At 48.2% G+C, this 26,012-nt stretch overlaps 1 protein-coding gene across 5 annotated transcripts in view; it reads left to right on the top strand.

The window, feature by feature from the left end:
- Positions 1–26,012, top strand: part of LOC120873904 (nebulin related anchoring protein) — a 75,518-nt gene that overhangs the window by 36,497 nt on the left and 13,009 nt on the right. For 4 of the 5 annotated variants that reach the window (XM_040255022.1, XM_040255020.1, XM_040255021.1 and 1 more), the window contains 15 exons: positions 177–275; positions 1,593–1,697; positions 3,242–3,349; positions 5,008–5,319; positions 6,448–6,552; positions 9,615–9,713; positions 11,525–11,629; positions 12,595–12,702; positions 13,252–13,365; positions 15,043–15,240; positions 17,209–17,313; positions 18,561–18,659; positions 20,843–20,947; positions 21,295–21,402; positions 22,264–22,575. In XM_040255022.1, coding sequence (XP_040110956.1) covers positions 177–275; positions 1,593–1,697; positions 3,242–3,349; positions 5,008–5,319; positions 6,448–6,552; positions 9,615–9,713; positions 11,525–11,629; positions 12,595–12,702; positions 13,252–13,365; positions 15,043–15,240; positions 17,209–17,313; positions 18,561–18,659; positions 20,843–20,947; positions 21,295–21,402; positions 22,264–22,575 — 2,082 coding nt within the window. The remainder of the gene's footprint in view (positions 1–176; positions 276–1,592; positions 1,698–3,241; positions 3,350–5,007; positions 5,320–6,447; positions 6,553–9,614; positions 9,714–11,524; positions 11,630–12,594; positions 12,703–13,251; positions 13,366–15,042; positions 15,241–17,208; positions 17,314–18,560; positions 18,660–20,842; positions 20,948–21,294; positions 21,403–22,263; positions 22,576–26,012) is intronic. The other variant, XM_040255023.1, reaches the window with a different exon arrangement.

The following is a 26,012-nucleotide window of genomic DNA, read 5'->3' as shown; positions in this document are numbered from 1 at the left end:
CAAGCTCGCCAGGCTGAAAGTCTCAGGTCTGAGTGGTCCTCTTTAAGCTAAGGAATAGCTGGACCATCCCCCTTGGGAAAATTCTTGGGTCACAGAAAGTATGTGGGTGTTTGCATGTATGTGATGGTGGGGACAGCCCTATCTAATGCTACCGAGTCTCTTTTCTTTGGAAACAGAAAAACTACAGGCAGAGGGTTGATGAACTGAAGTTCACCAGTGTGGCCGACAGCTCCCAGATGGAGCATGCCAAGAAGAGCCAGGAACTGCAGAGCGGGGTGAGTCCTGGGCTGCCCTTTCTCCTCCGAGCTGCTGTGTCATGGGCCTGGGAACCTCCGGGACCACAGCAGGTGCTGCCCAGGCACGAGCCAGGAGCCAAAGAGCCTTCCCTTTAAATAGGCTGGGCCCTGCTTTCCGTGGGCTTCCAGGCCTCCCCACCTCACTCACCATATTTCTCCTCTGGTTGTTAAAGACAGATGTCAACTGACACTGTTCCTTTTCAGTTTTCAATCTTGTCTAGTTCCTTCTTCTTTCTTTCTCCTTCTTTTCTCCCTCATCAAGGACTCCAGAATTCTGGAGCCTGTAGAGCGTTATCTTAGAGGAGGATAGCATTTGCTTGTGAGATGGTGCACTTCACGCCCACTTGCATTCCAATGCAGAAGGTAGAACAATGAGACACCACATTTGTTATTTACACATTAGGGATCAACAGCTGAGCAGGTGTAGTTGCTGCCATCTGGCCAGGACGTTCCTAGCTTTCCTTTCTAAAGCTCCAGATACATCTGCCAGAAAGGACGCAATAAACGTAATTCAGAGTCAGCAGAAATCCACCGCATGGAAACTCGGGCTGGGAAGTGGGAGAGAAGGGAAGAGAAAAACAGCAGGAGTGATTCGGTTTCCATGGAGAAGATGTTCACTCATGCTGCCTTTTTGGTCACTGTTCGCTTTCCAGGTGTCGCTCCCTATGGATGTGCTAGGTTTGATCATGGGGTGCAGGAGGCAGGAAATACTTCTTATTTTTCCCACTTGAGGAGTCCATGTTCATCTTAGCCCTCTAGTGGGTCATTTGTGTGGCCATGGACACTGTGGATGGGACCAGCTTGGGGAAGTTGATGCCTCCTGGGAAAATGGGGCTCCCCTGATGGCTCAGATGGTGAAGAATCTGCCTGCAATACAGGAAACCCAGGTTCGAGGGTCAGAAAGATCCCCTGGAGAAGGGAATGGCAACCCAATCCAGTATGCTTGCCTGGAGAATCCCATGGATGGAGGAGTCTGGCAGGCTATAGTCCGTGGGGTCACAAAGAGTCAGACACGACTGAGCGACTAACATTTTCACTTTCTTTAAGGGAAAATGAGAACCTTAGAGGGGGTTCTCAGATTGGTCCCCTGACCACGTTTTCCTCCCAGCGGCTCACTGCTGCTGCTCATTCCCTAGCCATCTATTCTGCCTTAAGCCTCATTTCCTGCATGCTGCCAGCCAGCATCTGGCCTGATTGATCTTGTAATGGATTTTCCATGTAAGACACAGAAGAACCGAGCAGCCAGCCACCTCCTCCTTTGCCTTCTGCTCCTGACCCAGTGTTCTCTCCCAACAGGTGGCCTACAAGGCAGAGCACGAGCAGTCCGTCCATCAGTACACCATTAGCAAAGACGAACCTCTCTTCCTACAGGCCCGAGCCAACGCTGCCAATCTCAGCGAGGTACAGTCGGGGGCAGGGGGTGGCCGAGGGCTCTACTTCCCTGTATGTAGGCACCTGATCGGTAAAGCCCACCAGCTGTATCAGTGTGTCTGTGTCAGTGAGGCTGCCTGTGTACATCTGGTCATTGTAAACTCCTCACGACTATTAGTGGGCAGGAGGGGCTTCCTTGGTGGCTCAGTGGTAAAGAATTTGCCTGCCAAACAGGAGATGCCAGTTCAGTCCCTGGGTCAGGAAGATTCCCTGGAGGAAGAAATGGCAACCCACTCTAGTATTCTTGCCTGGAAAATCCCAGGGACAGAGAAGCCTGGTGGGTTACAGTCTTTGAGGTTACAAAAGAGTCAGACGCCATTGAGCAATGGAGCATGCACACACGCACGCAGGCATGCATGCAGACAACCTTTGGTAGGAGTGAGCATCGGCTATATGCTGGAGTAGGAGGCAGTGGTTATTCCGGGGTTGGAGTTGAAACAACCTAAGAATAGTGATAGAGAAGGGAGTGAAAAAGAGTTCAAAAATTGGCTCCAAACTGTCTGGGTTTTTAGCACTTACTAGGTATGCAACCGTGGGCAATTTCTTTGCTCTCAGCAGTCCCACTGCCAAATGAGGGCACTCTTATTTCCCTCTACATTGGGTTGCCCTGAAGTCTCAGTGAGCAGATATAAGGCAAGCACAGGGAGGAGCATGCTCAGAGCAGTTATTCCTTAGGCATGAAAGCTTGTGGGGTTCCAACTTTTCTTCTCTTTCGTCTAAGGAAGAGTCTTTCTTGGCTCTTCTGCTGGTCTCCCAGGTCTTTGGGGTCCTGATGCAAGTATTTGGGAGAGGGGGTAAAACTGGATGGAGAAACAGAAGCTAAATTGATTGACACACAGAAATGGAGGGAGCCTTGGATGGTAAAGAATCCACCTGCAATGCAGGAGACCTGGGTTCAACCTCTGGTTTGGGAAGATGTCTTGGAGAAGGAAATGTCTACCCACTCCAGTATTCTTGCCTGAAGAACCTCATGGACAGAGGAGCCTAGTGGGCTACAGTCCATGGGGTCGCAAAGAGTCGGACACCACTGAGCGACTTTCACTTTGTAGAAGAAAGAACTTGAAATCTGGAGGTGGGGGCAGGACAGGAAGTGGGAGGAGCAAAGGAAAGACCCACATGCGCTAGAGGCTGGGCTCAGAAAGAGAAAGGGGCGCACCAGGAGCAGCTGCTGGGCTGGTGGGGTGTGCAGAGGTGGGGAGCAGACTCTTCAGAAGCGCCGCCATGTACTGTGCGGTGTCATTCCACCTATGACCTGTCACCAGACTTCCGTGAAGACTCTTAGTATTTTCCAGGGCTTCTGGAGTTCAGTGTCTGCTTCTTTCAGCCAAAGCCCTGTAAGGCAAGAGGCCTTAAGGTAGGAACAAGAAGGCCTGGTTATATTCAGGCTATAGGTTTCTCTGGCTCTCAGGGTTTCTATGGAAGGATGTAATGGGTATTTGCCTCCTGGAGAGGTTGTTTCAGAGTCTAAGGGAAGTCCTCTCACTTCAGGATGATCTCTTTTCTCCTACCCTTAGAAACTGTATAAGAGCACCTGGGAAAACCAGAAGGCGAAAGCGTTTGATCTGCGTCTTGACTCCTTGGCCTTCCTGGCAGCCAAAGCCAAGAGGGACCTGGCCAGTGAGGTAAGTCAGTCCCCAGTTTGTACTCGGCATCATGAATTCTGACATCTATGTCTAGGAGAGTCCGAAGGTGTCCTGGCAGGTTTTTAGTCTCTCTGAGCCTCAGGATTCTAATCTGTAAAATGGAGATAAGTATGACCATCTTGAAGTGAGATAATCGTGTAAGTATCTAGAACACTGCCTGCCACACACTTGTTTTTGGTAAGTGGTAACTGGTATTTTCACTAGTAGTAGCATGAGTAGTAATCCAAACCACTCATTTTACAGGTAAACTGATGTCCAGAGACATTCCTTGACTTTTTAGGGATGTGGAGGCCTGCTGAGGTTAGAGTACAGGCTCGGGTGTTGGAATGACTCGGGGTAAAATCCCCGCTCCATCACCAAATAGCTTGTGACTTGGGGTAGGCTGTCTCACCTTTCAAAATCCCAATGAACTCATGGGTAAATTGGTAATTGCAAAGTGGTTATGAGGAAATGAGATGCATTGATGTGGGTTAAGTGTTCTATAGTCCAGTGCTGTCTATTACGAGTCCGACATGAGATAAGGAGCTTAGGTCTGACATTGGTGGCTCAGACGATAAAGAATCTGCTTGCAATGCAGGAGACCTGGGGAGCAGCTTTTGCTTTCACTGTTTCCTTCATCAAGAAAGTCTTGCTTCCAAAAAAACCCCCAGATATATATGTGTGTGTGTTTGTGTATGTGTGTGTACACATTCTGTATCTATTGTGTATGTATATGTAATTATATATATATACACACAAATATACCCATAAATGTGTATAGATATCAGCTGAACAAACAATGGCCTGGCAATGTGGTTGATTTACATTATGACACAAGCCCTTTGTCTCATCACAAACCAGCACTTGTCTATAGATGCACTTTTGAGTGGCACAGATTTATACCATCCCTGGCTCATTGCAAGTGTTCAATAAATTGTGGCGGATAGTGATCCTGTTGTTCTTGTTGCCAGATTTGAGAGTAGAGCCCGCGTCTCCTGATGACCTCAGTAATGATGATGCTGAAATGATGCCACACACCAGCATCCTGCTACAGTTTTCAAAGCACACTTCCATATTTATTCTTTCTTGGGATCCTTATAAATCTAGGTCTAGTGTTTCTTTTTCAGGCCAGTGTGTTCCCTTTTGCTCCCCGTAACTCCTAAATATTTACATGTACCTCAGTTGTCTTTCGTTTGAACTTCTTTCTGAAATAGCAGTTGTATTTTAGGTATTCTGTGTCTTTTTCATTTCATGATGACTTTCCATACTATTCTTGCTGTTATCAAAAAAAAATTACAAAACGGCTTTCATGAAAGCAACAGGCCACTTAAAAATAAACCCAGAAAGAGTAATCTCAAATAATACAGAGACAAGGTGGAATTTCACCAGGAAATGGGGAGAAGACTGTTCGATAGCTGAGCTTTCAGTTTAGTTCTGAGGTTCTGGTAGTATAGGTGTAAAGGGAAATAATGAGTTGTAATTTTTTTTTTCAATATTTGATGAAAGGATATATATCAGTTGTTCAAAGGAGGCACAGTTTTTATAACACTAATTCTGATAGGTCCTGTTGTATGACTTTAACTTTCTTGTGTGACTTGACGCTTAATTCCTTTAGGAGATATCTGCTAAGGGACCCCTGCTCTCTTTCTCTCATTTAGGTGAAGTACAAAGAGGATTATGAAAAATCCAGAGGGAAGCTCATTGGAGCTCAGGGTGCCCAGGGGGATTCGCAAATGAGCCACTCGCTGCAAATGTCCAAGCTCCAGAGTGAACTGGAATACAAGAAGGGCTTCGAGGACACCAAGGCTCAGTGCCACGTCCCCCTGGACATGATCCACCTCGTGCACGCCCGCAAGGCTCAGCACTTAGCCACAGACATAGGCTACAAGACGGCATCCCATCACTTTACAGCTTTGCCCACAGACATGAAGGTGGAGTGGGCCAAGAAGGCTTACAGTTTACAGAGTGATGTAAGCTCCTTGTGTGTGTGTGTGTGTGTGTGTGCGCGTGTGTGTGTGCACACTAGTGTTCCCCAAACCCTTCAGGACATAGTCTGTACTTTGAGATACCTGTTTCTGGATCCCTCAGTGGAAACGTTTAAGCTTCCTAGTGCTTTAATTTTACTCAGAACTATGCCCATTTTAGATTCGGTACTACCGAACAGAAAATTACATAAAGCTTCCTTTTTCTTCTTGGCATTCTGATGGACATAGGTTATCTATGTTTCTCCTTATTGCTGGGTTAGCGGGGGGATGTATATGTGACTTTCTTAGCTGTGACCTGCCCGTGGAGAGAGCATTCTTGGTACTCAGGCCAAGGTCAGTCGTCCCATGTTTAGAAAGCGCAGCTTGCTAGTCCTCCACAAGCCTTCTCTCCCTTCCCGGTTATGTTCTTTCATCTTCGGTTGACTGGCGAACTGAAAGGACAGGTCAGCGACAGACAGACTGTCACCCCTGGAGGTGGGATGGGGGGAGTGCAGACACACCCTTCCAGGTAGAGCTCGTTTAGGATGGAGAGGTGATCTGCTAGTTTCAGAGACATGTCCATATAAATGATTTTCCATTAAAACTACCGCTCCTTCCATGGCAAAGAAAGAAACAAGAAACCCCTCCCCTGCTGCCCTGCGCTGAGGTTCTTAAGAAGGAGCTGGCACCGTGGGAAGTCTCGCATGTCTTGTGAAATTCCCTCAGATAGCTCCCCACCCGGTTCCGCTGTGGATTCTCATTTTCTTCTCCCCTGCGTGTCATTTTAAACAAGAAACCGGGGAAGGCAGACAATGAGACCATGCTTCTCCCCGAGGTTGCCGTGGACCTGTAATGAGGGATGCGACTGATGGGGGCCCCCCTCCATCCAGCTTCACCCCCAGCAGTGTCGGCTGGGGCCAAAGCCGCCATCCGCGGGTCGGCTCCAATTAAAGGAGAAATTAATTTACATTTTGGAGCCCTACCTGTGACTGTGCAGAAATGGATAAGACAAAAGTGGCATCTAATTTGACTCAGCTGGCACCAAGGTGGCATCGGGGAGCCATTAATAGCCCTTTAAATGTCTGCACACCAACAATGGCCTGCCTTTTTTTCCCCCCCTTTCTCCTTTGTCAGAACCAATACAGGGCAGATGTGAAGTGGATGAAAGGGACGGGCTGGGTCGCCACCGGGTCATTAAATGTGGAGCAGGCGAAGAAGGCAGGAGAACTCATTAGCGAGGTGAGATTCCCTGACAGCGTGCGGCGGGCCTGGCTGCATTAGGCGTGCGGCATTTCTGTATAAAATTAAAATAATTTCCACTCAAAAGGCAAAGAAAAAGGAAAAGCTACATGAAAGGCCTCCAAACCCAGACTAGGGCCGGTAATTAGAGGAAAACCACATACCAAACACACCCCAGTAGGGGCCCAGAGAGCCCTGGCAAAAACAAAGTGGGTGACAAATGATATTATGAATAATAATGACAATCAAACAGAGCTCAATTGCTACCCACCAACTTACCTTTTTAATGAAGCAACACGGGAGAGATGATAAAAAGACACATTTATCGCACCCAGAAAGCCCTTTGGTGACTTCACGCACATTTTCTTCTTCTTTCTTTCCGAGGCAGGCAGTGTAAACAGTTTTTGAATATTCACGTGGTGTCAAACATGTGACACGGTTCTTTTTTTGTTGGAGGGTCTCATTTCTGTTTGAATCTCACTGCTGACTACTTGTAGCCACCCTGGCTGGACTCACAGGCTTCTGAAAGGAGCCCCTTTCCTCCCTTTTTAGGACAGTATCCTTGAGCAGATCTTTTAAAGACTAGGTCAGCGTTTCTTGACCTTGGCCCTGTGGACATTTGATGATTCTTTGTTGTGGGGCTCTCCTGGGCCTTGCAGGGTGTTTGGCAGCATTGCTGGCTTCTAAGCATTAGACGCTCACGGCAGTCTTTCCCAGTCGTGACAACCAAATATGCCTCCGGACACTGTTGCAAGGTGAAATGATTGCCCCTGGGCTGGACACATCAGAGTCATCTTTGTCTCACATTCACAGAGAGGCTGCACACCCTCGATGAGCCAAATCCATTCTGTAATGTCTGCTTCGGGAGGCACTTGCTCAGCAGCCTGGTCTTTCTGGATGTTCCTGGGGGAGGAGGAGACATAATGACTATAGCCCCAGGAGACTTCAACCTTGACAGTGAGCAGCCTGGGACAGTGTTTGGGCCCAGGTCCTCCTAAATGTAAAGTTAAAGCAGAAAGACACCTGTAGTGTACGCACACCTGCCAAGCATTGATATTTCCCCCATGGGCGAGCATTCGTTGCCTGACATGTCACAGTGCATGCATGATAAGTCGCTTCAGTTGTGTCCAACTCTTTGCGACCCTATGGGTCGTAGCTGGCCAGATTCCTCTGTCCATGGGATTCTCCAGGCAAGAAGACCAGAGTGGGTAGCTGTGCCCTCCTGCACGGGATCTTTCCCACCCAGGGATCAAACCAGCGTCTCTTATGTCTCCTGCATTGGCAGCCGAGTTCTTTACTACCAGCACCATCTGGGAAGCCCAATGTGTCACAGAGCTGATTTCAAAAATGGCCTTGCTCTGATTGACCTAATTTTTAGAAATGTTAGTGGACATTCAAGGCTCAGAAGACCCTGGGAGTTCTGTAGAGATTGTACTGCTCTAAGTATTAAATAGTTCAGTCTTATTAAGGAGAAGCTCCCTTAGGAGAGTGAACATGAGAAATTAACACATTTATAGTTGAAGATTCATGCTCCCAAACTCTCCATAGAGGACCCACTCATAAAAAATAAAGGCCGTTGTATACATCATTTAGACTTTCAGATGATTGCTTCATGTATTTAAGCCTGGAAGACAAGGGATCCTTTTTGGAACCATCCTTCCTATAGTGGTCTTAATTTTCCACCCCGTTTTGCAAACTTATTTAACAAACTTGCCTGTCTTCCGTGCTTTGTGTGTTCTCAGTCACTCAGTTGTGTCCGACTCTTTGCGACCCCATGGACTGTAACCCACCAGGCTCCTCTGTCCATGGCGTAGGAGATGGAGCATGTTGCCGTTTCCTATTCCAGGGGACTCTCCATGCCTTATGCAGGTCTTCAGACTTCAGGAAGGACATCTTTCAGCAACTTTTTCCAACCGTCTCATTCCAGTTAGGCATGTTTCCAGTTTAGTGTCAAACTGAATTGATTTCTCAGTTTTCAGACGGAATGCCAGGCTCTGTGAAAGAGCTACAAATACACACACACGTGTTGTGTAAACCAGGAGTTAGCAAACTTTTTTGTAAAGGACCTGATGGTAGATATTTTTGGTTTTGTGGGCCACCCCGCTTCTGTTCTAACTACTCACCTCTACCATTATAGCCAGATACAGCCATAGATAAACATGTAAATGAATGAGCACAAGTGTGTTCTAATAAAACTTTATTTACAAAACAAATGATGGCCCAAATTCAGCTGGACATTTAACTGTCTTCTTAAGATAACCCAGTATACAAATATCCAACCTAAAGGAAGTGTTTCTAAAATAATTGTTTGATTGGATAAAGGATATACTTCATAATTCCATTAAGAAAGCAACTGTTTTACTCTCCTGGAACTGTACTTTGATAAAAAAAAAAAACAGGAATTAATTTAAGCATGATTGTCAGAATATTTCAAAATTGGGTATCTCAGGCTTTGTTAGCATTTGTATTTCTTGTAACCCTTATTGTTTGTTTCAGTCTCTTTCAAACTGTCTGATGATTCCTTTCAATAATAGCACTCTTTTTCTTGTTATTATAACATTTATAGAATTACTGCATATGTTAACTGAATCGGTTTATACGGTCACTGACTGTTAAAGTAACGGTTTTGACTGTGGTAATCTCTTCCAAGTTCTTTTGTGGAAGGAACTTAGAAAGCTTCAACAATAAATGTAACTATGAATGTTCTTTCTTGCTTGGGAGACCCAAACTGAGGTATGTAAACAACCGCAAGACAGTATCTGAAGGCTACATAAAGAATCCTTTCCTAAGTGTGTGTCCTACAGTATTTTACCCGTATAACCTAATTTTGAGATGTTTTATTTGCACCAGGTAGAAATACTTTAATGTTAATTGACATGAGGTTATTCTTAAATTGAAACAAATATTAACCTGAAGGCACCTAGGATATAAAGATGGAGGAAGCCGAATAATAATTATGTTCACAAATTCACTCTAATCTCAAGCAACCTATGATTTTCTCTTTCAAATGGCATGAAAGAGCAGCACAAAATTCACAGCTTTGATCTTTTTCTGCTCAACAGAAGAAGTACCGGCAGCATCCAGATGCTTTGAAGTTTACCAGTATTAAAGACACTCCGGAGATGGTCCAGGCCAGAATTAGTTATACCCAAGCAGTGGATGTAAGTGATAATGTATATACATTATGACTCTAAGAGTGGGCTCTTCTTTCAACCCTGCGATTGAAGCTCAGGGGTTCTTGGCTTGCTCCTTCTGTTGTTCTAAGGATGAAGGAGCTTCTTATCCTTTGCTGAGACTCACCTTAGCGGGGATGCTTCTTCATCAGGATGCAAATGGGGCGTTACCGCTGCTCTTAGCTGCCAAGTGGGGCTCCGCCACCCCAGTGCCCTCGGCTTTCATTCCTTCCCATTTGCATGTCTCCAGGATTTGTCTGTGGTCAAGGCCTTTTCCCCTTCCTTTTGTTTTGAAACATTGTTTTCAGAAATTGGACTTTGGGGCGAAATTCTTGATGATTGGAATACTTAAGAATTGGAATGCGTAGGGTTTCTTGGGACCCAGGGCAGGAATTCTGGCTTTCTGAATTCCCCTAAAGACTTCGAAAGTGATTTGGATCTGATTTATGTACATTAGACTAACTTTCAAGCCATTTCCCATCTTCCCTTTATAAAGTGAAACCAAGATCTGGCCTTTTGCCCTCTCAGCGCAGGGTTCCTTGGAGACTGGGAAGAATGACGAGGTCCTCTAAAAATTCACGTTAAGGCAGGATTAGCCCTGGTTGGCTGATTCTTCTGAGAGGGGGCCCCTGGGTCATTGCACAGGACAGACAGGCCTTTAAAATATCTTCAAACCTTTTAACTTGCCACGAGGGAAATTGACAAACCTTGGTGGGGAGGAGTTGCCAAATGTCTCCCTTGCTTCTCAATTGAAGAAATTACTCCTGTTGTGCCATATTCAGTAGACATTCTGAGATGGCTCAAGTGCCTATCTGAATATGTTACAGGATGGTTTACAGACTTATGGGTTTAGAAATTTATTATTTCTTGACAATCAGCCTGTCAGAAGCAAATTTAATTCTGAGAAACATAGATGGTCAAACAAGAACTTGTGTCAGAAGAGAAAAAAAAATACTTGCATTTTCCTTATCCTAACCAACTCTAGGGGGCACTGCTGTGATACGTAGAAACTTGGACACGGCTAATAAGATTTGGGATGGAAAAGCCCGGTTTAGAAACTTTCTCCAGTGGTGGATGCCAACTCTGTGTGTCACTGCTCACTGCTAGAATTATCATAAGATCTGGATGGACAGAGCCCCAGACCCACCCAGCCCACCGGGAAGAGGCTCATTAATTAGCATAAGAATCCTTGCGGTGGCAGGGATGGGGGGAGGATGGAGGTAGGTCCAGGGAAAATCTCAGCTCTGGAAGAACCATTCTCTCTTGTGCCTGCTGTATTTTGAGGTCCTCCCCTTGTTATTGTTCAGTCACTCGGTCGTGTCAGCTCTTTGCCACCCCATGGACTGCTGCACACCAGGCTTCCCTGTCTTGCCCTGTCTTCTGGGGTTTGCTCAGATTCATGTCCATTGAGTCTGTGATGTCATCCAACCATCTCATCCTCAGCTGCATGTCCTCTCCTAGCTTATAGTGAATAATGAAATTCCTAGAGATTAACCAGACCTCATTCTCTCATTTGACACCAATCTCAGCAGTGTGCTCCAAGGGGAGTGTTCACTGAGAGGGCAGGTTTCAACCTGTCATGTTCTGGGCTGGGAAGAACTCGAGAGGGAGTGACGTGCATGTCACCGGGTGGAGGATCACTGTGCTGTCCGGGAGGAGGCAGGACACCCAAGATCCTGTCTCCCCGGGTGGGGTGGGGGGAACAGTGGCAGCGCCTTTGTCTCCTGGAGGGTAACCTGGCTGATGGCTGCGTGGGGGGAGGCTTCTGGGTTTAACACAAAATCTCTCTGCATCCACAGAGGTTGTACCGAGAACAAGGAGAAAACCTAAAGCATCGCTACACGCAGACTGCTGACCTCCCTGAAGTCCTGCTGGCCAAGCTGAACGCCATGAATATCAGCGAGGTGAGGCTGATGGAGGGGAAAGGGAGAGTGTTAGTCTTTCAGTTGTGTCCGACCCTTTGCGACCCCACGGATTGTGTAGCCCACGAGGCTTCTCTGTGCATGGAATTCTCTAGGCAAGAATACTGGAGTGGGTAACCATTCCTTTCTCCAAGAAATCTTTCCAACCCAAGGATCGAACTTGGGTCTCCTGCATTACAGGCAGATTCTTTACCATGTGAGCAAACAGGGAAGCCCTGATGGAGGGGGGCGTTGGTTTCAATTGTGGGAGATCGCGGACCTGCACAGTGGCACCGCGCCTGTGCTTGGAAGCATCCTGCGCTCCCGCTCTTGGTTTAATGCTCTGCTGCCACCGAAATATGCAAGTTTCCTGAACAAGGGGCCCCATGTTTTCCTTTCCACTGGACCCTGCACACTATGTGGCCGGTCGTGCAGAAGAGCCAAGCACATTGATAAGGATGAGACTAGGAAAACTTCCTTCATACAAAGGGCATTTGCACTGAGGGGCTGGAATATTAGGTGAAGCCCTGTTTTCTATATAGAAGCTATATTCTATAGCCTCAGAATATAGGTGAAGACATCCAGCCAAAGAGAGACTTGGGAGACTGAGCTCTTTCCTTCCCTCGTCCCTGTCAGCACCCCCGTTCCCTCTTCTTCAGCGGAGACGGTCGAATCCTCTTGATTCTGTCAGGAGCTGTGCACCTACAGCCTCATGCCTCCTTCTTCCAATCAACTTGCTGCTCGAACAGTCTAATTCTGACTCCAGAGCTCTTGCCTTTTAAATCTCACCCCCAGCCCCACGGCACTCCCCTCCAAGACTGGACATGAGACAGGTTCCAGCTCTCGGTTGATTTTTGCTGGACCACAGTGATTTCTTAGTTGGGGGCAGCACTCCGCAAGAAACCAGATTCTTGTTTTGATCATGGGAATTTAGAAAAGGTCTTTATTGGTGCCCATCTTCTCAACAGACACGTTATAAGGAATCCTGGAGCAAACTTCGAGACGGTGGCTATAAACTGAGACTGGATGCCATTCCATTCCAGGCAGCAAAGGCTTCTGGCGAAATCATAAGTGATGTGAGCTTCCACCCACAGTCCTGTGACAACGTGTAATACTCACCCATTTGTATTCCTTTTGCCCCTAACCCCTGCCTTCTTTTGCCTGTGGCTAATATCCTCTCCTATCCCCAACTGACTGTGTCAGGGCAATCAGATAACGACCGGTGAGAAAGAACATGCCTTACAACAACAAAAAAAATCCCCTAGCCAGGGTACAAAGCTGATGCTGGACTGTAAATATGGACCCCGGGCAGATGAAACGCACCCTCCGCCAAGCGCTTTCCTAAAGCCAGTCCATGTGAAGAGACTGTTAACAATGCACCCACCTTCCTCCCAGCCTGGGCCGCCCAAGCGCTCTCATGTCCTGCCATTTCATATCCCAGCCCTTTAGTCATTGGGAGGCTTGCATATGAAAGAAGAGGCCTTTTGACGACTCCCGCGCCTTTTCTTTTAACTCACCCAGTTACTGTCAAAAGAACAAAACATTTTTTTGCCCAATACCCACCTCTTCCATTCTGTGTCCCTTGTCCCTGAGCTGTTACTCTCTCCCGCTCTCTTTCCCTTTAGTACAAATACAAAGAGGCATTTGAGAAAATGAAAGGGCAGATGCTCGGCTCCCGGAGCTTGGAAGATGATATCAGCCTTGCGCATTCAGTGTACGCGAGCTCTCTGCAGAGCCAAGTAAGTGGGAGAGAACTCAGTGCAGCCTGGACCCCCAAAGCTAATGATGACGCACAGCCCACAGATGTCCTGTGTCCTTCTGGTTATGGAGGTTGGCTCTGTCCCGGCTAGCTGGGTGGCATGGTCAGGACCCTTGGCCCCTCTGGGCTTCAGCTTTTTCCTCGGTCAAGTGAGAGATTGAGCATTCTTTGATTCTCTCATTCTATGATTTTGACCAGCAGCCACAAATGGAGGGCCTGTGGGTTGGATTTTAGACTGCAGAGGTATTTTGTTGGGTCTACAGAGAAGATTAATTGCAGACTTTTCAAAATGGGAAACTTGGCATGAAAGTTTTAAAGTTCTGTGCAGAAGCCAGGCCTGGATTCTTCAAGGCTACCATTGAAGTTGATTACTGAGAGCACTGTTTAGAAGGGATCTGTGCCCTCCTGGTCATGCAGCCAAGCCCTGCTCACCCACTTCCTCCTTCACTCAGTTATGCTACCTGACTGACTCCTGGTGACATCTGAGTTTGCACCCCTTGACTTTGATCCTCTGGGTGCTGGCACACGTGTGTATGGTATCTCCTTGCACATATGTGTGTTGGCTAATGGCCAGGATGAAATCTAATACGTGTCCGACATGTAGTAGAGGACAAACACTGTAACACGCAGTGTCTCATTTAATCATCAACCTATTTCTAGGAACATCATTTGTTCATCCTGGTTACTGATAAGGAAAGCTAGACCCTGAGTGTCTCAGTCCCTTGCCCAAGGTTGGCTGGAAAGGGGCAGAGCAGCACATGGAGCCAGCTCTCCATCACATGCTCTCTCCACAGCTTTACATGTTCTCTGCCTCAGTTTCCCTGTTTTTAATATTTCTTTCCACTTTCCATACTAGAGTGAGATTGGACATGAATTGTCCATGGCTGTATTCTAGGGGTTGGGGGAGGATGAGCAGAAGTGGGGGTGGGTGGTTAGGGAGGAGTGGGGGGAGCTTGGAGGGCAGTGAGAAGGCTGGAGGGAGAAGAGATGGCGATTATGCATCTGACTCCCCAGAAAGCCCAGAATGAGCTGCGAGGATCTTCAAACAGCTCCTCTGAGGACTGGGGTGGAGCTTGAGGTCTACAACCAGGCCTCCCCCTTCCTGCTGCAGGATGCATGTTGGGCTTCTGGGAACTCATCCCTCAGAACTGGGTTTTCAAGCATCCACCCACTGCTCCCGGTTCCCAGATTTACTAGGATGTCATTGTTTAATGTTTGAAGACGCTCTCCATCAGCTAGCACACGAGGAGAAACCCCGGTGTCTCAGTCTGAACTTGAGAGGGTGATAAGAATTGCTGGGGAGCAGGAGGCAGCTCAGCCATGCCTCCTCTTGCTTTTCGAAAGCAAGACAGTCTCGACGTGAACTAGGGAACCACTGATGTTTTATCTGCCCCCTGAACTTCTGTATTTTCCCCAAGTCGGGGAACCCTGAGCCTGGGTGATTCCAATCAATGACCGCCAAGAGCTGAGAGTGGTGAGTGGCAGGACCTAGAGATGAGTCCTGCTTATTAAGCCAGTCCCCATAAGAACGGAGAACCGGCCCTGCCAAGAACACCCCTCGGGGCTCACCTGGGACAGTTGCTGCACATCGTTCTCCCTCATGGCCCTGATGCAAACGGCGGCTTTGAAATAACTGTCGATCTGTCTGCCCATCTAGGTGAATTACAAGAAAGACTTTGAACACTCAAAGGCGCAGTTCCATCTGCCGTTGGACATGGTAACCCTGGTGCATGCCAAGAAGGCTCAGACCCTGGCCAGCGACCAGGACTACAGACACCCCCTCCCCCAGTACACGTCCTTGGCTGAGGACCTGAGGCTCAGCTGCGCCAAGAGAGCTCACAAGTTGCAGAGTGAGGTAAGGGGACCTGCCTCTCTCTTCGAGCTCTCTTCCTCTTAAATTTGACCATGAGGCAGTGACCCACAAGCTCCTGTTGGCTGGGTGGGGGCTCTAGAGATGAAGAATCCTATACCTCGGGTTTATTTTGAAGCACTTCCCCTGTTGTTCCTGCCTTGCTCTTCATAAGCACAGTGACATAAATCTATTAATAATAGTAACAATTTATTGAGTGTGTTAAGTGTGTGTTTAGTCGCTCAGTCGTGTCTGACTTTTGCCACCCCATGGACTTAACTTTCCACTATGGAGTCCGCCAGGCTCCTCTATCCATGGAATTCTCCAGGCAGGAATACTGGAGTGGGTTGTCATTTCCTTCTCCAATTTACTGAGTATTTCTGCTGAATTCTAGGCATTGCATTTACAAGCACTGTCTCTTTTAATACTCAAAATAACCCGATAGTTTTTATCGCCATTTTACAGAGAAACTATAGTGAGTCTCAAAGAAGTTAAATAGCTCATGCGAGATCACAGAACTATAAATGAGAAAGGGGGTGCTGAGATTCGAGGCTCACGGTTTAGCATGTTCAGGACTTGTCAGTGGTGTTGCCTCTGGCCCAGTTTGGGCTGGGGGTTCCTCTAGGGGCCTCATATGTTCCTGGGTCACCCGTCTTCTGAAGAGGCCTGAGGTCTGCCAGGAGAGGTGCTCAGAGCCCCTTGGGAACTAACCCAACTCAGGCAGAGGAGAGTATCAGGTGGTCGTCGTTTAGTCGCTCAGCCGTGTCCGACTCTTCGCGACCCCATGGACTGCAGCACGCCAGGCTTCCCTGTCCTTCACCGTCTCCCAGAGTTTGCTCCAACTCATGTCCATTGAGCCAGTGAGACAGAGGGCAGGGAAATCAGGGCCCCAGAGACCATCCCTGGGCCCTCCCAAAGAATCTCCCGAGGCCTTCACACTCCCCCCAAGTGCGTTTCTAGCTCATGCTGCCCACTTTCTTAAGCAGACAGGCCTGGGAACATTGAGAAGTGTTGAAGAATTTCCTCACTTACCGGATGTATCTTCCCAGCAGGCAGCAGCATCCTTTTTGGTGCTCATCTTATCCCCAAGCTTGCTACATTTCCATTGCTGGGAGATTTGCAAGTAATGGGCCTGAGTTGGAAATAAAACAAGCTCTCCCCCACCACCCCCACCCCCGCAAAAAAAAAACCCTGCTTTCTGGTTTGGCAGAGCCTGAGAGCTGAGTGGCGCCCAATCTGGGTTGCTGTCGTCTGTTGGAATTTTCTGCCCGTGTGCGGCATTTACTGAGTGACATAAACTGTCAGGAACCCAGGAGCAGCTGGAGGAGCTAGCGAGCCGCCGCGCTCAGCTAAGGGGCCCGTTTGTCACTTGAGCAGAGCCCTGACTGTCCCTGCCTCTCATTGCCTTAGCAATTGGAAGGAGGCATGCCCAGGGGGGTGCCTTGGTGGCTGAAGGGGAGTGAATTTGAGGCCCTCTTTAAACTGTCAGCCCAGACCCTTCAGGTTCACACCCCCACCCCTGCCCCGACCCCAACAGACTCGGGGCTTTGTCAGATTATTTGGATTCACTTATTAGTTCTTTCTTAACCCATGATTAATTCATGCCACCCTCTGCTGCTAGGGTTTGTTTTGAAGACCTATTAAATCATTTCCACATTTGCCCCAAGACAGCTGACTTTCTAACCACAATCCGCTCCAGCGATTATTTTTTGATAGCCCACATGAAAATAAAAATCCGCTGAGCACCCCTCTAACAGCTACAGAGACGAGTGACAGAAGAATTATTTTCTTCTGACCTACATTTTTGTTTCCCTAATGAGCATTTACTCAGAAGCCTGTGTGCATTCGCTGAGTGTGCGTTCGCTGAGTATTATGTGTCTGGAGAGGCTGGTTTGGCCTTGAGTTCTAATTGCGATGCTGTCCGTTGTGGGTCCTTCCTTGCTCCACAAGCTTGCTTTTTCTGATTCCTTGTAGAATTTGTACCGGTCGGACCTGAACTTTATGCGAGGTGTTGCCTGTGTCATTCCAGGCACGTTAGAGATTGAAGGGAGGAAGAGAGCATCTGAACTCATCAGTGAGGTAACTGGGGGCCCAGGGTGGGGTGGGGGTGTCAACTATATTCCACAGTAGAGATTAAACAACCATCAGTTGTCTTACTATAGCCGATTAGATGCTACAGTGTTAGCTGTGGTGACTCACCTGGCCTCTCCCCTTACTCCGTTCTCCGTTTAGACAGGGTGCCACATAAGACAACTTTGCAGATTCCGGGTCAGGTCCTGTATTAATACCATACAAGAATTATTCACTGGTTCGCAAGATGTACTTTCCCAGAATCCCTTTGAAGAGTGCCTTGTGAAAAGAGAGCAGGCTTTGGAGACACAGATGGTGATTCATTTGCTGTGTGACCTCAAGCCAGTCACCTGCCCTCTCTGAGCCTCAATAGCTTAATCAGTCACATGGGAATACTGAGACCTGTCTCATTTAGTTTTTGAGAGGATCAACAGTCATCTAAGCACTGTGCTTCTTTGTTGGCTGTATATGAAATCGTTGCTGTGAGCTTGGTGGTAATTTCTTGGTAAAAAGATAGAAGTCTGGAATTCTAAGCTTTTTGAACTCCTGAGGAATCTTGCCTCCCCCTGGGAGGGCTCTGGTACTTCCGTTCCCAGTAGACTGGCATAATGGAAGGCACTGGAAGTGAAAGACGGTCAGCGTCCAGCCTGGGTGCCTCAGAATGGCTTATGCATTGATTGATTAGAAGCTCTGAGCAAGCAGAATGGGCCTCAATGTGGGAGTCGAGATTTAACTTTGTGCTTTGCTTTTCCAATGAAATCTCTAAAGCAAGTGGTTTTTAAACTTCACGGTGCGTCAGAATCCCCTTTTGGAAACTTAAAAAAAATTACAGAGGTCTGAGGCTACTGCCGATTTATTGAATCCCATTTCCTGGGGTGGTGTGCAGGCATGTGGGTTATTGTAAGCTGAATGATGGTTTCCCATGTACCCCCAAAGCTGAGGAATCCAGGGTCTTCAGTGAGCAAAGGAAATTGGGGAGCAAAACATGAATTTCAGTAGTCATGTTCGTATTCGTGGCAAAGGACTAGCTCTCCCTTTCTTGTTAATAAGCCTCTGATTCCGTCTGTCCTCCTCCTCTCTGTCTGTTCATCTCACTGAGTTCTGAGGTCACAAGAGCGGGTGATGGACTGGATTCTGGGTCACAGACTGGCAACCTTCGCAAAACGAGGGTTTATCACTAGTGCTTAAAGAGCCGATTCTCCCTCTGGTTTTGCATCTCACCTTGTCCTCTTATTCCCTCCTGTGTGTGACTTCAGAGTAAATATCGTCAGCATCCCCAGTCGCTCGAGTACACAGCCGTGACAGACACACCCAGCCTCACTCATGCAAAACTCAGCAACCAGATTACAAACGAGGTAAAACCTTCAGATGACTTCGGGATGGGCTTTTAAAACTAGATTTTTTTTTTAAAAAAGTATGAATATTTGTGGGACGGGGGAGGTGGGGAGCGGGGGAAAGCATGCATGTTTGCATGGAAAGAAAGGAATATCATTAGATGAAACCTAAATGGTTTCCAGAAGGAAAAAAGGCCCAGTAGAAAGTCTATGGTCTTGCCCCCTGCCCCACCCCAACCCCAAATGCATTTACTGATTGACAGCATCAGTATCCCCTGGGAGCTTGTTAGAAATGCCGAACCTCAGGCCCCACCCGAGAGCCATCGAATCCACAAGGTCATTTAAGACCCTCACGGGTTTGCTTTGCACATGAAAGTTTGGGAAGATGCTGGTCTGTCATTTTTCTGTCTTGGCTGGGCAGATATTGGCTCACCCTTCTTCCATCATCATTCCGACGATGGTGTTGGGGAGGATTTGTGGTTGTCCTGGGACGGTGATTGATACAGTGTGAAGTCTGCCAGGCTTCTTGGTTCTCTGCCTTCCCATCTTCTCGCTCACCACTTACCCAATTCTCACTGTAATATTCGAGCAGAGGGGGCCCAGGGGAGAGACTAACTCCGTCAAATCATCGTTCCAGCTCTACCTCTTTGGAGTGGCTCTCTGACATGTTTGAAATAGCAAGTGAGCTTGGCAGAGAATGAAATGAGTTTTTCAGATTCTCCCTTCTGACCCTAGCTTTTGAAAGTCAGTTGAGATTTGGGTATTTATATATTAGTTTCCACGCTTACCCCAAGATTGGGTTAAGAAGACCCAAAGGGCTGTGTAGCAACGTTATCGATTTAAGATTCCCACTGAACCTATCTTGCCTGCTTTGTGATCAGGGTACTGTGGGATAGTAATGCCTCCTTCAGTGGCCTCTGGCCTCAGAGAACTCAGCAACCGCAGGCCATTTCTAATTACAAGAGCATGTGTTTTCATGCCGGCTGAGGCCCTGCATGGGAGCACTGGTGTGTTTGCCCGTGGGAGGATCCTGGGACTTTAGTGAAGGACGCAGACCAGGGTTTGGGAACCTCCTTTCCAACCAGCAGAACGGCTCCTAAATTTCCCAGATATTAATATTGTCTTTACACTGTGTCCTCAGCAAAAAAATATATATATACAATGGAAAGAACCATAACAGTATTCCTAATGGTGTTTCTGCCCCCCACCCCCCAACCCACTATTATTAAGCAAAGTAGAGGGCAGGGGAAAAATATCTTTTCTTTGACTCACCTTGGGTTCTCGGCTTGGGTTCTCGGCTGGGGCTCTGTAACAAAAGACAGATGAGCAAGATAAAAGCATACACATTTATTTAGGATGAGCTTTAGGGGCCGTAGGAGTCTTCGTAAGGAAATGGAGATCAGGAGGAACCGTTAAACCTGAGCGTTTTTACCCCAGGTTTGATGAGGAATGTAAGATCGTGGGCAGGTGTAACAGAACAAAAGGGGGTGAGCTGAGGGTGGGAAGCTGGGGGACACTGAGCGAGGTCTGTTTGTTCAGATGACTCTCGGGTTCCTCGGGGTTCAGGTATCAGATGCTCCTTTCTCCCTCCACCAGAGGGCGGGCAGCTCTCCCAGGAGGCCTGTGACCTGCTTCAGGGGGGAAGGTCAGAGAGAGGGCTTCCATCTCCTGCTACTTCCAGACTCTTTCTGCTTAAAATATGCACTACGCTAAGGTACCCTATTTGGGGGTAACATGTCCTGAACCTCGTCACAAGCAACTTGCAATTTTTTTACACATTCCTTTCATAGCACTCAATTTGACTGATGAAGGACTATCTTTCCTTCAAGTTTTTAAAAAATTTTGATGTGGACCATTTAAAATCTTTATTGAATTTCTTACAATATTGCTTGCTTTTTTTTTTTTTAATTATGTTTTTGGTTTTTTGGCTGTGAGGCATGTGGGATCCTAGCTCCCCAACCAAGGATTGAACCCACACCCTCTGCATTGGAAGGCGAAGTCTTAAACACTGGACCTCCAGGGAAATCCCATGAAAGATTACCTTTATTGAAAGAAATATCTTCCCTAAGCTGAGGGTGTGTCCATGACACAGCGAACAGCCTTTTACAAACATATTTCCCAGTGGCAAAGGAGGGACCTCCAGTCCTGCAGAAATGCACAGCATTTACCTTCTTGTTTTTTTTTTTTTTCCCCCTTCTGCCCAGCGCCTCTATAAAGCAGCAGGAGAAGATGCGAGACATCAGTACACAATGACCCTGGGCCTGCCCGAGTTTGTCCGAGCGAAAGCAAACGCGGCCAATCTGAGTGACGTAAGCCTTTCCCACCGCTGAGGTTGAGATGATCTCCAAGGCCAAGTCTCTGTCTGTGATGGGACATAACCGTGACCCTGCCGGCATTCGCAGAAACTTTCAACCATGTATCTGGTCGACAAGCATGTTAAACATACCTTTTCCCAGATGTGTTGATACGTATGTGGCAGAGCCCACTCCTGGGAGGGTGCTAATGAGATTTTCTTTGCCAAATCGAAAGCTTTTGCTTATCAGAAATCCGTTCTGCAACACACACTACAAATGAAGTGGGTGGACTTTGTTCATGGAGTCATGTAATTTGTTTTGTTTTGTTTTCTTAAGAAAATCTACATGTGTTCCTACCGTAGGCAAAGTACAAGGAGTCTTGGAGGAATCTCCATGCTCAAGGCTACAAGCTGACAATAGATGCTCTGCCCTTCCAGGCGGCTCGAGTCTCTGGAGACATAGCCAGTGATGTGAGTTGAATGATACGACCTTCCATTCTGCCTAATTTCTGTTAACTTCATGTAAAACAATGTCTACGGCTGATTTCCCTGAATTAAAGCAGATCTTTTGCCATGTGAAACAGGATGTCATCCGCGGAATATATTAGTTATGAATGAGATTCTTTGATGGAGAGAGGGAAAGAAAGGCCCTGGTAATCAGAGGCTAAATGCAGGCAAAGATCTCCAGCAGAAAGGAGATTACAATTTATTTCTAATTGTAGCATCTAGGCAACCATCCCCCTGTAATGTGTGAACTGTTTTCTAACTCCACCCAGAATTAGAAAGAGAATTTGCAGTAGAAATTGTAATGTGGCTGTAGCACAGTCCCCTCTTGGCTCTGTAGCTTCCCGCATCGGAGGTAGGGTTTGCAGCTGTGTTTCAGCCACTCGACTCATAGCGTCCGTAGCTTTGGGACATGAAGGTGACTTTCTCTTTCCCACAAACAAATCGCAGAAAATGTAGACTTCAAATAAATGGATCCTGTCTTTTGGGTTTGATGTTTTGCCAAGTGTGAGAGGATAAAGCACAAGTTTCTCTTTCACCCTTTTTGATCAATTCCTTTTGGCCATAGAACTCGTAAGGGGAGCGGGCCCTCGCTTTGGTTCTAAGGATCTGGTTTTAATTAGATGGGAGAAAGGGAGCACTGTTTTAATTGTTCCTCCCCCAGGGCGGGGGAAGCAGGCTCTCCGGCCAGCCTCACCGTGCCATTTCTTATAATCATCCCCGTCTCGTGTAAGAACAGGTGATTTTCTTAGTGACCGCGAGGAAAAGGCACAGACAGAACATCAGTGGGCCAAATGCCGGCCCCTGACTGCCTGGTTCCCCTTCCAGTTTCTCTACAGACATGACTTTGTGAAGGAGCGAGGACGGCTGATCGGGGCCCAGAGCGTGAGTGACGACCCCCGGCTCCGGCACTGTCAGCGGATGGGCCAGCTGCAGAGCGAGCTTCAGTACAGGAGGCAGGCGGCGGGCAGCAGAGCGCAGTGCCACCTGCCCATGGACATGATGCCGCTGGTCCACGCCAGGAAGGCCCAGGCCCTGGCCAGCGACCTTGACTACAGGACACGGTGCCACGCGTTCACGGTGCTGCCCGAGGACCTGAAGATGGCCTGGGCCAAGAAGGCTCATGCCCTGCAGAGTGAGGTAGGGGGTCTGTGGATCACACGCCAGTCCCCGACCTTCTTCCTCCCACCAGGCCTGGGTGCACATCTCTGCCTCTTCCTTAGCTCTTCAGATCCCTTCATCAGCCCCCGCCCCTCATCAGTGACTTGCTTGATCGGTATCATCTAGGTTGGGATTATTCAGTCAACAGATATTTACAGAGCACCTGCCATGCCACAGGCATCCCTCAAGGCCCTGAGAATATAGCAGTCAGCAAAAGAGCCCAAAGTTCCTGGTGTCAGGGAGCTTCCAGTCTGTGGGGAGGAGATGCATCAGGAGTGAGCTGTGTGGTGCATCAGATGGAGACAGAGCAGGGAAGCGGGGTGTGTGTGTCAAAGTGTGAAAGTGTTAGCTCGGTCACGTCTGACTCTTTGCGATCCCATGGACTGTGGCCCACCAGGCTCCTCTGTCCATGGGAAGTCTCCAGGCGAGAATACTGGAGTGGGTTGCCATGCCCTTCTCCAGGGCATCTTCTCGACCCAGGGATCAAACCTGGGTCTCCCCTGTTGCAGGCAGATCTTTTACCATCTGAGCCAGCAGGGAAGGCCAGGTAAGCGTATGTGTGCAACGTAAAAAAATGAGGGACAGGGTCATTCTTATCCTCTGTCACCCGCTTCTCCTCCTGCCTTCAGTCTTTCCCAGCATCAGGGTCTTTTCCAATGAGTCAGCTCTTCCCATCAGGTGGCCTAAGTATTGGAGCTTCACCTTCAGCATCAGTCCTTCTAATGAATATTCAGGGCTGTTTTCCTTTAGGATTGACTGACTTGATCTCCTTGCAGTCCAAGGAGGATGAGATGGTTAGTAGCATCGCCGATTCAATGGATGTGATTTCTGAGCAAACTCTGGGGGATAGTGACGTACAGGGACAGGATCAAGGACAGCATGGGCGTGCTGCAGTCCGTGGGATCGCAAAGAGTCGGACTCGACTTAGCACCTGAACAACAGCAAAAACAGGATCACTCTCGCTGCAGAGGTGACTTTTGAGCAAAGAACCTGGGCGGCAGCAGCCTCAGCATATCTGGGACTGGACTGAAGCGAGTGCCTGAGTGCGTGAGTCAGTATGTCCCAGGCGATGGGATGGGGGTCCGAGAAAGAGACCCAGGGCCCGACTGTGTGCACTGGGGGTGTCCCTGAGGCGAGGTGGAGAGTTGTGCCCAGAGCTGCCGTTCCCTGACTGCTCACCAGTATGGCACCCTTGCTCCAGCACTTCGGGGTGAGGGCCTTGCTCCTCCTGTTGCACAGATGAGGTCACATGGGAGGGGCTGAGGCAGGCCTGGCTCCAGAACCCACACTCCCAACTATGCCACCCTCCTGGATCAGGGGAGTCATGCTTCCTCTGATGCAGGTGTGGATGCTTAGGCCCAGAGAGGGGACGTCCTGGCCCATGCAGGGGCATTGAGTCCCACCCTTAGTGGACATCTCCAGACTCAGTGCCTCTGAAGTCAGTTCCAGGCCACTCCAAGTCTTGGCTCCCTCAGGAGGGCCAGGGTAGTGATGAAAATGTGGTCGAGGTCAGCACTTCCGGGCCCCATGCCCATGGCAGGTTCTGCACCATGTTTGCCTATGTGTATCATCTCCCCCAGCCCCACAGCTCCCCTGGGAGGAAGGTGCTCTCGTGAGATTTTAGAGCAGGTCTCATGAGACCGTAGTCACATGAAGCCTTGTCATCCATATCGGGGTTTCCAAACTTGGGCACCTTTGACACTTGGGGCTGGATGCTTTGTTGTGTGGGCCTGTTCTGTGCATTGCCGCATCCCTGGCCTCTACCCTCGAGATGCCATTAGCACCCCCCTCAATGTGACAATCAGAAACGTCTCCATATATTGCCAAATGCACCTGGGGGGACAAAACTGTACCCGACTGAGAACTCTGTTCTCAGTTGAGGACTGTCTATACGACGCACTGTGCTGAGCACAGACAGTGCATGGGCCATAGGAATATGCCAGAGGGTGTGAGCTGTTAGGATTATGGTTTTTCCACACAAGCCTTCTGATTCTGGGGGCCTTCAGGGCAGTGACTGCTCCAAGTTTAGTTATATGGCACAGGCAGAGTGTTGAAAACACCCAGTTGATGATTAATTATGATAACAATGATGCAATGATTTAATGAATGCCACGATCGTCTAATTATGAATCAAGATTTGCTGGGACTGTAGTACTGAGTGGGCACCAGCCAGGGGAGAGTGGAGCAGGGCATGCATTTGCTGAAACACAGCCCAGGACCCACTTAGAAAGCCTTCTACTTACTAGCAGGCCACCCTGAGGTCCCTAAGAAGAGGCTCTTAGTTTGACTCAGAGTGCAGCCCAGGACCCTTCTATCGGTGGCCTCTTCCAGGGAGAAAATAAACCTCCTGGGACAGGACAGGCCACTGTGGGGAGATTGGGGGCCCGGCTAGAAGCCCAGCTTCGTCCTTCAGCAGCCACTTGGCTTTCTAGGCCTTCATGTTTCTACTAGAAAAGCAAAGATGTTTGATTTATTGGTGATCTCAGATTTCAGGATTCATAGATAAATGTTTTTTTTAATGCTGACATCATCATAGTATCAGGCTATTTTACTAAGTAAGGAAAAAGACCAAAAACCAACTCTTACCTCAAGCTACCATTTATATTACCGTTACTTCTGAAAAGAAAGGATATTTTAACACACACACACACACACAAATAAGAACAACAAGAAAAAAAGAGGGTCCTTCCCAAGAAACACTTGTTGGCAATCATAGACTTACACTTTACCAAATGCGATATGTTTTGTGCTGAGAATTTATTGCCTGATTTGAGAATGACCATGTTGGGCTTCATGCGTTGTTTTGAAACTTCAGGTTGTTAAACTGGGTGGTCTTGGGCCCCAAGATCCTGTGAACAGCAGACCCCCAGAATGCCTATCTGGTCTGGAGGCTTGTTTTCTTGCAGTCATCACTGAAAACCCAATTCCATGTGGTTATGTTCTGTTGCTGCTGCTAAGTCGCTTCAGTCGTGTCCGACTCTATGCAACCCCATAGATGGCAGCCCACCAGGCTCCCCCATCCCTGGGATTCTCCAGGCAAGAACACTGGAGTGGGTTGCCATTTCCTTCTCCAGTGCATGAAAGTGAAAAGTGAAAGTGAAGTCGCTCGGTCATGTCCGACCCTCAGCGACCCCATGGACTGCAGTCCACCAGGCTCCTCCGTCCATGGGACTTTCCAGGCAAGAGTACTGGAGTGGGTTGCCATTATGTTCTAGCGAAAAGGAAACAAAGGCTTGTTGTGAGCTAATGCAGTTCAGCAGAGTTCTGGGCAGGAACAGTAGCTCCTGTAGCCATCAGTCATTCTCCTGACCTCTCCCATCCAGGCTGGAAAGCAAGCTGTGGGTCTCCATGCTCACCCTTGGCAGGAGGGTCCTCAAGGCTGTGACTGCTGAAGTCTTGGGAAAGTCGTGCTTACC

The sequence above is a fragment of the Oryx dammah genome, unplaced genomic scaffold, assembly GCF_014754425.2.
Source record: "Oryx dammah isolate SB20612 unplaced genomic scaffold, SCBI_Odam_1.1 HiC_scaffold_14, whole genome shotgun sequence".
In the NCBI taxonomy this organism is placed as follows: domain Eukaryota; kingdom Metazoa; phylum Chordata; class Mammalia; order Artiodactyla; family Bovidae; genus Oryx; species Oryx dammah.
Note: the sequence above shows the minus strand (reverse complement) of the source record. Positions and strands in the feature narration are given on the sequence as shown.